Source organism: Oryzias latipes, chromosome 22, assembly GCF_002234675.1.
Source record: "Oryzias latipes chromosome 22, ASM223467v1".
In the NCBI taxonomy this organism is placed as follows: domain Eukaryota; kingdom Metazoa; phylum Chordata; class Actinopteri; order Beloniformes; family Adrianichthyidae; genus Oryzias; species Oryzias latipes.
In genome coordinates, this window is record NC_019880.2 from 25,809,423 (window position 1) to 25,824,863 (window position 15,441).

At 43.9% G+C, this 15,441-nt stretch overlaps 1 protein-coding gene across 1 annotated transcript; it reads right to left on the bottom strand.

Annotated features, from left to right (window-relative positions):
• Positions 1-1,761: 1,761 nt before the first annotated feature.
• LOC100301597 (homeobox protein not2) lies at positions 1,762-2,996 on the bottom strand. The gene is made up of 3 exons (XM_004082793.4): positions 2,450-2,996; positions 2,179-2,366; positions 1,762-2,101 (listed from the first exon to the last, which is right to left on the bottom strand). The coding sequence occupies exons 1-3, from the start codon at positions 2,817-2,819 to the stop codon at positions 1,904-1,906; spliced, it is 756 nt and encodes a 251-aa protein (XP_004082841.1). The 5' UTR covers positions 2,820-2,996; the 3' UTR covers positions 1,762-1,903.
• Between the last annotated feature and the right edge of the window lie 12,445 nt (positions 2,997-15,441).

Here is a 15,441-nt window from a genome sequence, read left to right on the forward strand (position 1 = left end):
TTCACACCTTCTGCTTCTGACCTCAGAGGCACTCCAGAACTCTTCCTACCCCTGAAACTGTTCCATGAAAACCTCCAAACGTTTGCTCTGAAGTGTTGCTAAAGGTCCGGCAGAGAGGATGGGACTTTAGAAGCACACAAACGTGTCAGATCCTCCTTCTCCAGGTTCTGCAGAGCATTTCTCCAGCTGTGAAGCTCTCTGTGCTAATTGAGACACCGGTCCCCCCACCCATGGCTGCGCGGTTTTCCCAGGCCTCTGGCTGCTTCCCTCTGTCCCTCAATGGGATTACTCTGCCGAGGAGATGGGCGTGTGTGTGGGGGGGTCGAGTTCAGGTTGATTATAACACAAAGATCTGTCTGCTTCCTCAGCTGAGCTTTAGCTGTAATCAGGCTGAGCGGGGGTATCAGGAGCGCCGGCAGGGGGGGTCCGCTCAGTCAGTGTTTATTAAACTTCAATGGGAAGAAACGCGGTGCCTCTCGGGTCACAGTCGGTGCCACAGTTGGACCGCAGACACATTTTCAGATTTGTTCTGATGGACAGCTGTTGGACCATGTGACCAACCACAGCATCAGCTCAGGAGACACAGATCCCACACTTTGGATCCATGGAAACAGAAGTTTGACCTTGTGAACAGAAATGTTCTTACCTATAGTGAAAGCTTTAAATCGCTGTAATCAAAGACACAACAAAGGTTTGTATCTGTTTAAAAATAGTTTGGCCCCACATAAACAAAGGTTTCCTCCCTAAAAAACCAGAGCTTATACCTGTTTGAACAAATGTTTGGACTCATATAAATAAAGTTTTTAAGCCATATAAAAAGTTTTGGACCCATTTGATCAATGAATGGACCCATAGAAATGATAGTTCAGTCCCTAAACAAAGGTTTGGATGTAAAAATAAGCAAATCCTCGGACCTGGTTGATCATTTGGATCACGTAAACATAGACTTTGGGTTTATGAACAAAGTTTTGGAGCCACGTAAACAAAGGTTTTGACCCGTGTAAATGAAGTTTCAGACTCGATTAACCAATGGTTTGGATTATGTAAACTAAAGTTTGGACAAATGTCTTAACCCAAATAAAGAAAGTTCTGGACCCGCATGAACCAAATTTTGGATCGGTGTAAGAAGTTTTCAAAAAAAATGGTAAGTTTGGTCGCTATAAACTAGGGTTTGAACCCATACAGCGTAATAAACGAGGCTTATCCACGTGTAAAAAACAATGGTTTGAATCCATGTAGACAAAGATTTGGATGTTAATATAGCAGAGGTTTGGATCTGAGTAAACGATCATTTGGATTTTGTAGACAAACGTTGGACCCCCATAAACAAAGTGTTGTTCTACACATTGTCTTGAACTTTTTTGTTGTGTGATAAAACCAAAAGCATGATTTCACAGCCCCGCCCACTCACCCCTCCCCTCTTGGCTTTTTACCTGTGGTGTCTACCTGCCAGCAGAGAAAGGCCTGCTGGTCGTGGGGGCTGCATGGGAAGCAGTGACCATTTAAACAGATTAAACAGGCAGAGCTGTGCGAATCCCCCACCTCCCCGGGTTACAAATATCCCTGCTAATCCCCGAGTTGCTTATTCATTAAGTCATCTGAACTCAGAAGGAACCTGAGTCCATCTCAGAGGAAACATCTCCGTCTCATCCCCACAGAGAGCAAAGGTCAGCTGAGCCAAGGCTGCATCGATCCCCCCACCGCCCGAGCTCCAAGTGAAAGAATCATGTCTACCTTTAGAGAAGAAAGAAATACTCCCAGAGAATCATAATAAAATATATTTCTGCAGGTCACTCAAATGGAAACCTTTACATGAAGTGAACTCATTAGAGGTAAGCATAAATATAAAACTATAAATCTATAGAATATGTTTTTACAGAGAAGTCCCTTTGTAAAGTGGAGCTCAGAGCTCTGAAGAATCCTCCATCACGTTGATTTCCACATCTGACTCGGAGAAGTCCTGGTCATCGTCGCCCTCGTGGCCTTCTGACCCGGGACTCTTCAGTGGAGCAGCCAGACCCAGCTTGGCCAGTTTGGCCTGCTGCTGTTCGAGGCTCTGTTTGCGCCACTTGATGCGTCGATTCTGGAACCAAACTTTGACCTAAGAGAGGAGAAAAAGACTGCCATTAGAGGAGATGCAAAGCACGCTGGGGCATCGTCGTCCTGCTGATGCGTCACCTGAGCCTCTGTGAGATTCAGCGCTGAGGCGAGGAGGAACCGTTCTGAACCGACCATGTACTGCTGACGGGCAAACTCCTTCTCCAGGCGGGAGAGCTGCTCGCTGGTGAAGCTCGTGCGCATTCGTTTGGACTTCCCACTTTTGGCTTTGAATGATTGCAGGCCCGCATTGACTTTGGACATAGCAGCTGCAGGGAGGAGGAGGGAACATGTTTAAACTCATCGCCACAACAGCAGCACTAACATTTCAATACTTAGAAAAAGCTTGTACCTTGTGCGTAAAATGCTCCACGGCACGATGGCTGGTACGTGAGAGGGGGGCAGCAAGAGACGGGATATCCGGCCTGCGTGTGGAAGGTGGAGTGCCATACGTAAGGTGCTGGAATCATCGGAAACCCGGCGTGTCCAAGCGGAAAAGCTGCGGCCGGCTGGAGGTTCACTCCGCGCTGTGTCGGATTCCTCCACGCGTTCACGGTCTCCTCCGGTTTGGACAGCAAGGCCTCGATGGTGAAAGACTTTCCGCTGGGCCGCTTTGCCGTCGGAGTACTTTGATCCCCGTGACCCGGCTGGAAAACCGGCCCCCGTGCGTAATTACGCGCGGGGTGTCCGCAAACTCCCAATGCTCCGTTCTGCGCGTGCATCCTGCCTTTGCTGTCCTGTGGATCCACGTAAAGCTGGAGGATGAATACAACTCTGCGCAGAAAGGTCTTGCTTTATAGCGCCGCCACGCAGTGAGGTGTGAAGACCCCCCCACTGAGCCTTTGTCTTTCTAAGTAGCAGATGAGAGAGACCAACATCCCGACAACGTTTCCAATTAATTGAACAAGCAGGGATTGTCAAACATCCTATCCTTTGAATGACAAGGCTTTTAAAGAGGGGGGGGGGGGGGGGGGGTCACACAAGCAGATTTACTGAGGAGAGTCTTGCATGGGTCTTAGGTCCAAATGTAATCATCAAAGCCTTGATGTTCTTAAATCATCTTGGAGCCTTGAAATCCTGACTCTCTGTCCTCGGCGGAGAGTCTGCCCAGTGCAGATCTCAATTTAAACCCGCCACGCTGTTGCAGAGAAAAGCGCCCCTTATGCCAAACTCCGCTAATCTCAGCGCGCTACATGAACCCTGATGCGCTTTGTGGGCTCCGGGACAAACCACGTGACTGTAAAAACAACCCAAAACAATTCTAAACCTCCGCGCGCCGACTTCAAACGGGAGTCAAAGGAAAGTCTGCTGTTTTGGAGTGAACAACGGAAGTTATCCGCTTTCTGGCACTGTCTCTTTCAACTCGGATTACTGCCAGCTCTGCAAACTCCGCAGGCTCATTTCCATGGTTTAGAGGGGGCAGTGCGCGACCCCCCCCCCCCCTGCCCCCGCGAAACTGACTGTTAAACTCAACCTGAACACGGAGGGAAGCCCCCCCCCCCCCGTTCTGTATTTGTTCTCCTCAGCCGACACTTGAACGCTTGATGAGGAGGGCAAACACAGACGCGTCCTGAGGAAGCTCTGTGAACGGAGGCCCTCTCCGTGGCTGCTCCTTTACAGGCGCGCGCGGCAGGACAGGAGGTTAAAGACAGTTTGTCTGATAATAAGCTCAAAACGTAAAGGTCTTCTGCTTCTGGTGGTCTCTTTCTCCCACCCCCGAGAAACCTTTAAAGCTCCAACATTCTCAGATTGTTGAAACACATTTAACAGAAAACCTTTTTAAACTTTCTGCCTGCGCCTTCTGTGTATTCCAGCCAGACTAGAAACACAGGCCCATCAGTCCAGAGGGCATCCTTTTCATAGTCATGGGGGAGTGCTGCTCTATGTCAGTTAATGCAGTGTCCTGAGAAGGACAGGGGAGTCCAAACGTTTTGCAAAGAGGGTCAGATTTGATGAGGTGAAACTATGTGGGGGCCAACCCTTCAGTCTGAACCAGAAATTCAGCATCAAATGCAAATTACATTTTTACTGGATTGGCATACTTTTCAAAAATACAACTAATTCATCTTTTTTTTTTTTTTACCAAAATTGAAAAGGAAAAGGAGCAAGAAGAGGGAGCCTCCTCATCATATCCAGCAGAGATAGGAGGATGATTGGCAACGTAAATCACAAAGGCAAACAAATCAGAAGACTGAGATCCAGAGGCAAATACAGTCCTTGGAGACAGAAACACCTGGAGACAGAAAAGGGGGTCACAGATAGCCAGGGCAAAAGCTACAAGAAACTATGAGAGACTACAAACTGCTGGACTGTAAGGAAAGGAACAACAAACCAGAGAGTGTCAGGAACTGTCTTCAGTACTTTGGCATGAGAGATTGAGAAAGTGTTACGGGGGAGAAGGGAAGTACCCAGGCGCAGAGAGGAGAGGAGGCAGGAGGTTGCAGGAGAACAGGGTTTTAATAACAAAACTAAAGACAAAACCAAAACCACTGCATACGGCAGGCTAGAAACTCAAAACACTCTAAAAATGCACTAAGCTCGAAACCGGGGAAGAATACAATTACAAACTATGGAGCAGCACAGGAGGAAGGGAATGACAAGACTTAAATACATACAGACAAACGAGACACAGGTGAAACACTCAGGAAGGATGGGGACCAAAGTAAAACTCAAAACTACAACAAACCAGGAAACACTACAAAATAAAACAGGAAGTTAACTCAAAACATGCCAGAACAAAAAGGAAACAAACCACAAGGGTAAAGAAACAGAAACCGTAACAGAAAGTTGGAGAATGGAATCAGGAGAAAGAGAAGAGAAACGAAGAGCATGAAAAACAAAACTCAACACAGATCATGACAAAAATGGCTTCAGGTGAGGCTGTCAGCACAAAGCTTGAAACTCAGCAGAAGCAGCATCAATCCCATAGGGGTGTAACGATTCATTCTAACAGTTATTGGATTCATGTGGTCGCTGATCCAATTCATAGTTGATATTGATTCAAGTTGAACGGTACAATTCACTGTCCTAAAATGGCTCCAAACATCTTTGGCCAAAAATGAATCCACTGTGACTCAGAGAAATACCCGGAACTGAACAGTGCAGGTAAAGTTTTCCACATTCCTTGGATTTCTTACAAGATAATCAAGTGTAAACTAAATATGTGTACAAACAAACAAACAAACAAACAAACAAACAAACAAGTAAACAAGAATGAATGGTAAATCCATTCACATTTTTTTTCTAAAGTACAGGCCACTGTTGTTTCCACACATTAGACTGAAATAATGGACTGATCAGTTTTCTGTCATCGTGTGTCTTGGCCACTATGACGGAGTTTTAGGGCCACCAAAAAAAAAAAAAAGTAAAATTACGAGATTTAAAGTCGTAAATTTACGAAATTAAAGTGGAAGTGAGCATAGAGAGCAGCAGGTGAACGCCGCGCAGCAGCAGAGCAGACCGACTAAACTCAGTAGAACAGGTGAGCTGAATGTTTATTGATAACGTTCCAAATGTCTGGAAGCTCATTTGTTTGATTTACAATTTATTAATGTTTTATTTATTGATGGGTGGTTTGCAGGATCTCTGCAGCCGATGATGAAGACGTCGGTATCCCTGCAGCTGTTCACTTCAATCCTTTCTTCCTCCATTAAAGACAAAATCTCTACGATTGTGTGACGCTTCCGCCTGAGGAGGAGCACTTTTTGGGATTGTCAATGTTCAAATGCTAATATAACAGACTATTTTCATTGATTTTTGTTGTTTTAAGTTGAAACGGGACGTTTCATCTGGAGGAGGGGGCGTGTGTGTTTACACATTGGTGTTCTACGCATGACAGGTTGATGACGTAATGAGACAAATGAACTTCAGGTTATGTGAATGAAAAGGAGAATAAAGGCTGCAGTGGTCCTCTACACCCAAACGTGTCTCTGAGCTCCTTATTTTACAGATGAAACTCCGCTTTACTGACACCGAACCCTGAAAGACAGCTCCACTGACAATAATCTGATTTTGAGTCACCAAAAGGTTCAGAATCTCTGTTTTTTAAACCCATCTGGAAATAAAGCTTCACAAAAGGCTCCACATCTTTCATCTTCTAGCTAAGCTCCCATAAACGCAAAACTTTGGTGTTTTTTCCTCGTGAATCTATCACTTTTTTTCTCATATATTTACGACTTAAGATCTCGTAGTTTAACAGTTATGACTTTTTTTCTCGTAAATTTATGACTTAAAAGTCGTAAGTCTGCTGTTATACACTAACAAAATAAACCTATATGCCTCAATTCAAATGATATTTTCCAACATTGTTTATGCTGGATTTCTTTCATTTTGAAATTATATTTACACCAAAGACCCACTTTGATGTAAATTACATTTTTTTGAGTTTTTGTTGCATTTTTCTAATGATAGAATAAGAACAATTAAGCTTAAAGTTGTATTTCTGAGTATTTCTCTATTTAAATCATTGTGAAGCAGGAGCAGACGAAGAAATGCATTTTTTTTGTCCTTAGAGAAGAAGACAAGTTTCCCACCTGGGAGGTTTATCAAGGTGAAAATGGTCTTTTGTGATGTAGAAAATAAACTGGGCTATGAGATTCCTGGTCCGCTCCATTCTGATGTATCCACTTGCAGACAAACAGTTCCATGTTCATCTGGAATCTGGATCTAGACAGTACTGCTGGATAGCTCAGATATTGCTCACCATTTTGTTGCACCGGTAATGTTAGGTTGAGGGTTGATAGGGGCTTTGTTGAGTCTACACACCTGCCCATCACATAAAAGTCCCAATTGTCAGTAATAGAAAATAAAAAATAAACATAGAAAGGTTTAGTGTAGATGTGTTCATTGATGGTGTGAACCTTTTAGAATAGAATAGAATAGAATAGAATAGAATAGAATAGAATAGAATGCCTTTATTGTCACTGTACACATGTACAATTCGCATCACACACACATGCAGTGAAATTAAAGCCGCTCACCATTCAGTGCAAACATGCAAGAGAGAAGTAAACTCGCACAATAATATAATAATAAAATAAAATAATTTCAGAAAATGAAGAGCACAATATACGAAGTACAATCTACAAAAGAACAAATCTACAATAGAAATTTCTGCAGAGAGGTAGTTATAACAAACACAAAAAATCCTGCTGTGCCCATGAATGCAGAGATATATTGCACATAATGTATTGCACATGATGAGATGGTATTGCACATATTGAGATGGTTTGACATGATGGGATGCGCATAGTGAGAGAGAGAGACATGGGGGGTGGAGCTGTCAGTGACCGTGCATGTGGGAGTTCAGGATGGTTATGGCTTTTGGGAAAAAACTGTTTTTAAGGCGGTTTGTCCTTGATCTGATGCACCTGTAGCGCCTTCCTGAGGGCAACAGGTCAAACAGTCCAGAGCCAGGGTGGGAACTGTCTTTTATGATCTTCCCAGCTCTGCCTAGACAACGGGAAGAATAGATGTCCGACAGGGAGGGAAGAGGGGAGCCGATGATCCTCTGAGCTGCTTTGACTACCCTCTGCAGTCTCTCCCTGTCCGCCATGGTGCAGCTGCCGTACCACACTGTAATGCAGTACATCAGAAGGCTTTCTATGGACGTACGGTAGAAGGTTGTCAGCAGGCTGGGGTCCAGATTGTGCTTCCTGAGGACCCGCAGAAAGTGGAGTCTCTGCTGAGCCTTTTTGATGACGTCTGTGATGTTTTCTGTCCAGGAGATGTTGTTGGACAATACAACACCCAGAAACCGGAAGGTGTGGACCCTCTCCACATGCTATCCATTGATGTAGAGGGGAGCTGGGTCGGTGCTGTGCCTCCTGAAGTCCACGATGATCTCTTTGGTTTTCTTGGTGTTCAGAGGTTGTTGTCTGAGCACCAAGCTGCCAGTTTCAGGACCTCCTCCCTGTAGGCTGCCTCGTCTCCCTTTGAGATGTGTCCGACGACTGTGGTGTCATCAGCAAACGTCACGATGAGGTTGCTGTCGTGCTGCGGACTGCAGTCGTAGGTGTAGAGGCAGTACAGGAGGGGGCTCAGCACACAGCCCTGTGGGGAGCCAGTGCTCAGCGTGCGTGTGGGGGAGAGGTGGGGGCCCAGCCTCACTGCCTGGGGACGGTCAGTGAGGAAGTCCTTTATCCAGGCACATGTGAGGGGGGGCAGGCCAATAGTGTCCAGTTTCCTGATCAGAATGTCCGGGATGATTGTATTAAAGGCAGAGCTGTAGTCCACAAAGAGCATCCGGACATAGCTCTGCTGATCCTCCAGGTGGCTCAGCGCAGCATGCAGGGCTTAGGCGATGGCATCTTCTGTAGACCGGTTTGTGCGGTATGCAAACTGGTGGGGTCAAGGTCTGGGGGGAGGTGATCGTTGATGTGCTGGAGGACCAGTCTCTAGAAGCACTTCATGATTACTGGAGTGAGTGCCACTGGACGGTAATCGTTAAGGCTGGAGATGGGAGATTTCTTCGGTACTGGGATAATGGTTGCAGATTTTAGGCAGGAAGGTATCACTGCCTGGGCCAGGGAGAGGTTGAAGATTTCTGTGAAGATGGGTGCGAGCTGAGGAGCACATGCTCTAAGCACTTTGCCAGGAACCCCATCTGGGCCAGCTGCCTTTCTGGGGTTCACTGCTAGGAGCGCCTTCCTGACGTCATCCTCAGTCACAGTTAGTGGCATGACTGGAGAAGGAGAAGAAAGAGGAGTGGAGCAGGATGGGATTGAGGGTGGGGGTGGGGGGGCAGAGTTCTGTTGGTTTGGAGCTTCAAAGCGTGCAAAGTGGTTATTCAGCTCCTCTGCCAGCACTGCACTCAGATGGTCTGCAGTTACTTGACATCCCCTGTAGTTGGTGATGTCATGTATGCCCTTCCACACCTCACGTGTGTTGTTGCTGGACAGATGGGCCTCAATGATCCTCCTGTGGTCCAGCTTAGCCTTTTTGACCCCCTTCCTCAGGTCAGCACGGGCAGCTCTGTACAGAGCTCCGTCGCCTGACCGGAAGGCAGCGTCACGGGCTTTGAGGAGTTTGCGGACTTGGGTGGTCATCCAGGGTTTCTGGTTAGGGAAAACCCGGAGCATGGAAGTCAAAGGAGAACTGCTCTCTCCTGACACATGTGGCTCTTTGGGGAACTGAAGTACTTGGTTCTTCTGACATGTATTCAGAAAAGAATGTGAAGGCAAGTCTGAACATGTTAAGAGAAACTCAAGACAAAACCATTTAAAGTTGCTTTTTAGTTTGGAATGACCAACCAATCAGCTCCTTTCCCCAGTAAGCATACAGTCTAGTGCCCGCCCCTTAGAATGCAAAATGTTTCACTGATTAATGCAAACAGGACATTAGTTACCACAACTACGCAGATGACACTCAGACATATATTACATTGACACCATTGATGCCCTGTACGTGCTTTTTGTTGCACCGCTAATGTTAGCTTGGGGTTGTGAGGGGCTATAAGCTAGCAGAAGAAATGTGAAAACAGGATGATGGGAAATAAACAGGGGTTTACTTCTGTGCAAACACTTTCTTAGGAACTCCTGCTGCTCTGCAGAAACTATGTCCTAGAAAATGACAGGTTTTTTGATTTCGGCTAAAAAGCAGTACTGGGAACGCTTTTACAGTAGATCAAAAGATCATCAGAGGGGGTCTTTAATGGCTGACTGTGCTACAACTTCAGCTAAACCAATACAAAATGAAATGTATTGTCTTAGGGGCTAAAGAGTAATGGTTGGAGGTTGCTAAAGACCTTTAAACTGTTCATCCAAAAACCACTACCAAGGCCAGATTGTAACAGGGGAGAAGGGAAGTACCCAGGCGCAGAGAGGAGAGGAGGCAGGAGGATGCAGGGAATGGAGGTTTAATAACAAAAACTACAAAAAAACCAAAGCCACTGCTTCAGCAGGCTAGAATACTCGAAAGACAAATGCTCAAAACCGAGGAACAGCACAGTTACAAACTATGGACCAGCACAGGAGGAAGGGAATGACAAGACTTAAATAACACAGACAAAGGAGACACAGGTGAACACAATCAGGCAGGATGGGGAACCAAAGTAAAAATCACAACAAAAACGAAACAGGAAACCCTACAAAATAAAACAGGAAGTGAACTGAAAACATCACAGAACAAAAAGGAAACAAACCACAAGGGCAAAGAAACAGAAACCGTAACAAGATACCTGGGAGTAACGATGGTCACAGACCTTCATTCAGATAAATGCATGAAGCCAGTCACAAAATCAGCCCACCATCATCAAGAATGTTTTGTGGATTGAAGATCTCATGTCTGAGCAGGATCTGGAGAAACTAGTTCATGGATTCATGTTTAGTCGACTTGACTACTGTAACAGACCTAAAATTTGGATCAGGAAAATGCAGCTTCTTCAGAACCCTGCAGCTCCTCACAAGGACCAAAAGAAGACCACATCAGTCTGCTTTGCCTTGCCACACATTAAAAAGGCTTTGATTTGATTTGTTAGATGCAGTTCCTGCTATAATGATTTGCATTTGTCCAGACTTGGGACTGAGAACTGGACCGGTCCACCCAGCAGCTGTATCCAGTGATGGCCCACATATTGAAAATGATGTAGCTCGCATTTCAGCTCCGAAACCTCCTTCTGAGAATGTCATGATGCAGATTGCATGTTTGAGATTTACATGTGTGTCAAGCTATATCATTAGCATCAACGCTGCTTTAAGGAGCTTCTGCATGAGCTGCTCTCCTCTGGGTTACGACCACCACTTAACCATCGTTGACAGAAATAATCAGCCAAATCACTGCATCCTAATGAGGGATTAACCTTCACGCCTTAGATTATCTGGTCCTGTTAAACAGAGCGAGTGTGTATTCAGATGTCTGGCACTTTTAACAGGTTCCCACATTACTGCAGCAATGCTGGCAGATAATGAGGAGAAGAAACAGTTGAAAGACTCCAGCACCAGGAGACTTTGGTCAACCTGTTGGTAGTTAGCCTAAATCTGTAATCACTGAGTTGGTGAGATAATCTTAACAGCAACCGTAATCTTGTATTGGACATATTTCTGTGTTCCAGCAGGAGTTGTGTCATGTTCAGACACACAAAGTGAAGATCTGAAGCTTTATTGCCTCGTTGCTATTGAGTAGTACGATACCGTGCTGTCCAGACCAGTCCAGTCCAGACCAGACCAGACCGGTAGTTTAGGTGTTTCCATTATAAAATGGACCCAATAAGTCAGACCAAATTGCACCATTTTTGGGCCCCGGTTGGTTGCAGGTTTATAGAGAAATGGAACAGACCAGTTAGCGCAGAGCTACTGTTGAAGCCTGTTGATTGGCTGAAGGTCATTACGACAAAAGAAAACCCAAAGAAAGCGGCTGTTTGCCGTCCGCAATCTTCTCTTAAGCAACATTAAATGTTTTATATGTACAACGTACTAAAAGCCAAGCAGGGTAAAAAAGAGCTGCTGGATGACCTTCATTGTTCCTGTTGTAAGCCTCACCCTGCATTCGTCCAACTTCCAGTGGAAACGCTCACTTGGGTTGCCTGCTCCATTCTAAACCTGACCGGACCATACGGCTCAGTGGAAACAAGGTTTATTATAATCCCTTAAAAGTTTTGGATTAGATGGATGAAAAAGAGAGTGAAGAAGATGTTTAGGAAGACTGGGGAAGAGAATGGGCGAGAGACAAGGGAGGAGGTAACTGGGAAGACTGGGGTTAAAAAAAAGATTTTTTTTCACAACATTTAGATGTTGGTAAAGTTTCTCATTCATCCAGGTGGTGTTATCCTGAAGTTGAGTCACAGCAATGCTAAAAGCAAAATGCTACAAGATCATGTTAAAAACACAGAAAGCACAAAATTGGCGCCTGATTTGACGTCATTTGATTGGAGCCAGAAGTAAGTCATTTCCCATCAGTGATGTCACACTCACTAGGCCCAGTTGTCATAGTCAGTCAATGGATGGGAATGCGTGGACTCAACAAAACTCCATCAACCATTGACAGCAGGACGTCTGGATTCATTCTATCTGTTCAGAAACTTTTTGAGATTCTGCAGATCAGCTTCATCCGCCCTCCCTGTGCTGTCAGCAAATCCAGTTTGTGTTTTCCAGATGCCTTCTGGGAAATAACCTTCCATAGAGACCTTAAGTGTTCTTTGATTGTTTTTCCCATTCAACCTCTTTAGATATGAGCTAATCTTTGAGCCAAATCCTCTACGCACACAGAGCTGAGGGTTAGAACTAACTACTAACTACTGTGGTAATAGAACCCAAAATGTGATGTCCACACCTGTGGATGTCAGACCTGAAGAGGGTAAGTTCAGATTTTCCCTTTTGTTTTTTCATGTTTTTGTTGTTTTCATGAACATCGTCTTTGGATTTTCTGATGCCTGCACTCCTCGTGACAAAGTCTCACCAAAGCTTTTTCTTTTCTAGTCTCCTTCACTTCTCTGGGGTGAAAACATGTTTTTGTGCCAAACAAACACAGACTTCTTTCAAACAAAAAGGAGGTTCAGGTCTAGTTTTTAAACTTTTTTTTTCATACATGTCAGTAAAGTTTCATCTAAACATCGGCAGCTTCTGCCTCTGAGATTGTTGGGATTAACGTTAAATCCTTCATAAAATGACGGTAATTAATGAAGACTGAGCTCCATTATGCCTCTCTGACTCCTAATGGGGGCCTCTTCCCAGGTACCTGGGGTGGGGGGTGGCTTTAATGGAGGTGAGAATTGGCAGGCTGGACTTTGACACTGGACCTCTGTTTACGCTTCCTGTGGGTGTCAGGGCTCGTCCATAAAGTGGTGGGGTTCTGCTGCACAGACAGAGGAGCCGCCTGGTTTCACTGCTGCTCCTAACAGCCCCCAACCCCACCCCCTATTCTATGTTTGGTGATATTAAAGCCCCACCCTTGTTGGAGGGGGTGTCAGAAGTCTGAAAAATCAAACCAAATTTAACAGTAGAGCCTTTGAATCAAGTGATACTTGCTATTGTTCAAAAGTAATCCCTGACTTTACAAGTATTAGTCTTTTAAAATTGTAATGTATGATTCCTGTAGTCATTTTTAGTCATGTTTTTGTAAAACCTGCTAAATTTGAACATCTGAGCATTTCACATTTAGTTGAGAGATGATGTGGTTTATGATTATGTTATGGTTTTAGTTTCTTTGTGTTCTGGTTCTTTTTTGTGTCTGTCATGTTTTGAGTTCATGCCCAGTTTTATTTTGAAAGGTTCCTGTGTTGTATCGTTGTATCGAGTTTTCCTTTGGTCTCCATCTGCCCTTATTGTCACCTCTGTCTCAATTGTCTGTATGGATTTAAGTCCTGTCTTTCTCTTCCTCCTGTGCTGCTCCATTTTATGCTCTTCCCCTGTTTTGAGTTTTCTAGTTTGGCTTGCCTGCTGAAGCAGTGGTTTTTGTTTCAGTGTTTTGAGTTATGGTTTATTAAAGATCTTGTTCCCTGGAACCTCCTGTCTCCTCCTCTCTGCACCTGGGTACTCCTTCTACCCCCTTCGTGACAGATTATTAATACTAAAGGATACTTCAGGTAAAGTGAAATAGAGGACTAACTTTAACTACCTCTATCCTAAAAAAAAAAACTACACAGCAAAAATCAAATCTTGAAAAGTAAAGACTTTTTCTTCTTCAGGTAATCTTCTCAAGAAAGTATTTTAATGTAAAAGCAATAAAAAATATCACAGTTTCAGAAAACATGACTTAATGACTGGAATGTATTTCTCAAAATGAGAACTCTTGGTTAGACCATTTTCATTTTATTTGTTCATTTAAAGAGAATCTGCCAATGAGGCAAGAATTTTTCGATTTTGTTTTTACTAAGGGGCCTGTTTTTATCAGTTTTTTACTAAAAGAACAAAACAAAAATGTCTGAAGACTACAGGAAGACCAAAATGCTGCCCGAGAAAAGCAGATTAAAATGAAAGGAGACAGACAGCTAATGGCTCTGTGCCAGCAGAAAAAACAGGACTAAATACACCTGTAAGGAGAACACAGACAAAAGTAGGTCTCTTAAACACTATGAGACCGTGGAAATGAAAAAGTTCAGATAAACATTGACCTATAAGCACAGGTGTCACCTCACCTTTGCACAAATGTGTGTGTTTGTATGCACATGTGCCTGTGACCTGTAGTTGTATTGTGTACATGATTGTATGTGTTTTTGGGGTATTTGTACTTTTGGAGCCATCAGGTATGCTTGTAACATTTGATGTGTGTGTTGACAGGCCCCGCCCCTTCTGACATCTTCATCCGACAGAAATTATGATAAACTTCCAGAAACTTTATGATTCTACCCCCCCACATCCTTCTGTAATCAACCTCTAATTTCCTTAGCCCCCCCTTCTTTCTCTTTTATCCCCTTTCTTTTGTACCCTTACCCCCCGTCTCTAATATCCTTCTCTCTTCCTCTCTTCTGTCCAGTCAAACAAAGAAAATGGGTATACATACATAATGAATGTAAAGTTAAACCTCAAATACAAAAGGGGTTTATACAAGTATACACCTTGTGTGTCAGAAGATTCATAACCCCCCACTGTAAAAGTAAAATCTGTCCAACACAAGAGCTCTTTGACTGTTACCTGTTTGCTCAGCTGTTGGACAGAAAACAAAGTTTGAAAGGATTGATACAATCAGAAAACATTTTGTTTTGTGGTAATTTCTTCCAACTGCTGCTTTGAGGAGTCATTGTTTAGGCAGTGAGTGACATGCAATGTGAAATTTGATCCACAATGTATCAATAATGCCTTACACTACCCCAGTGCAGCAAAAAGTCACTGTTAAACATTACTTTTGTGATGAGTTCAGTAATACATGTAGCTGGTGCTGTTTGTATTTGCATTAAATCATGGAATCGCTTTCAGTATTTTAAAAAAATATGTACCTTTAATCAATTTCAGACTGAGTTTTTGCGTCAGACAGGTTTTTACTTGATTTAAACCAGGATCATTTCAACCTAAGGCTCCTGATCCACATTTGGCATTTTTACTTCTCCATTGAGGCTCTTTGGCTTTGAAGAAAATATTTCGATGTAAAGACCCACTCCAGTGTAAAATTGTGTTAATATGTTTTTTTGGGCATTTTTTTAACTAATGGAGGATATATAAAGAGAATTGAGATCAAAATTCCATTTCTGGGTATTTCTTTATTGAAGTGAATCAGGAGAAAATAACAAGAATGCTTTTGGAAAAAGTTTGCAGCAGGCAGGTGCTACAGTCAGCGGGCCAAAAGCTCCCTGCTCCACTCCATTGTGATGACTCCTGCAGACAAATATATCCATGTACGTCTTTATTTTCCTCGTCTGAGCTGGAATCTGGATCCAAACTTCACGACTGGATAGCTCTGATATTACTCACCATT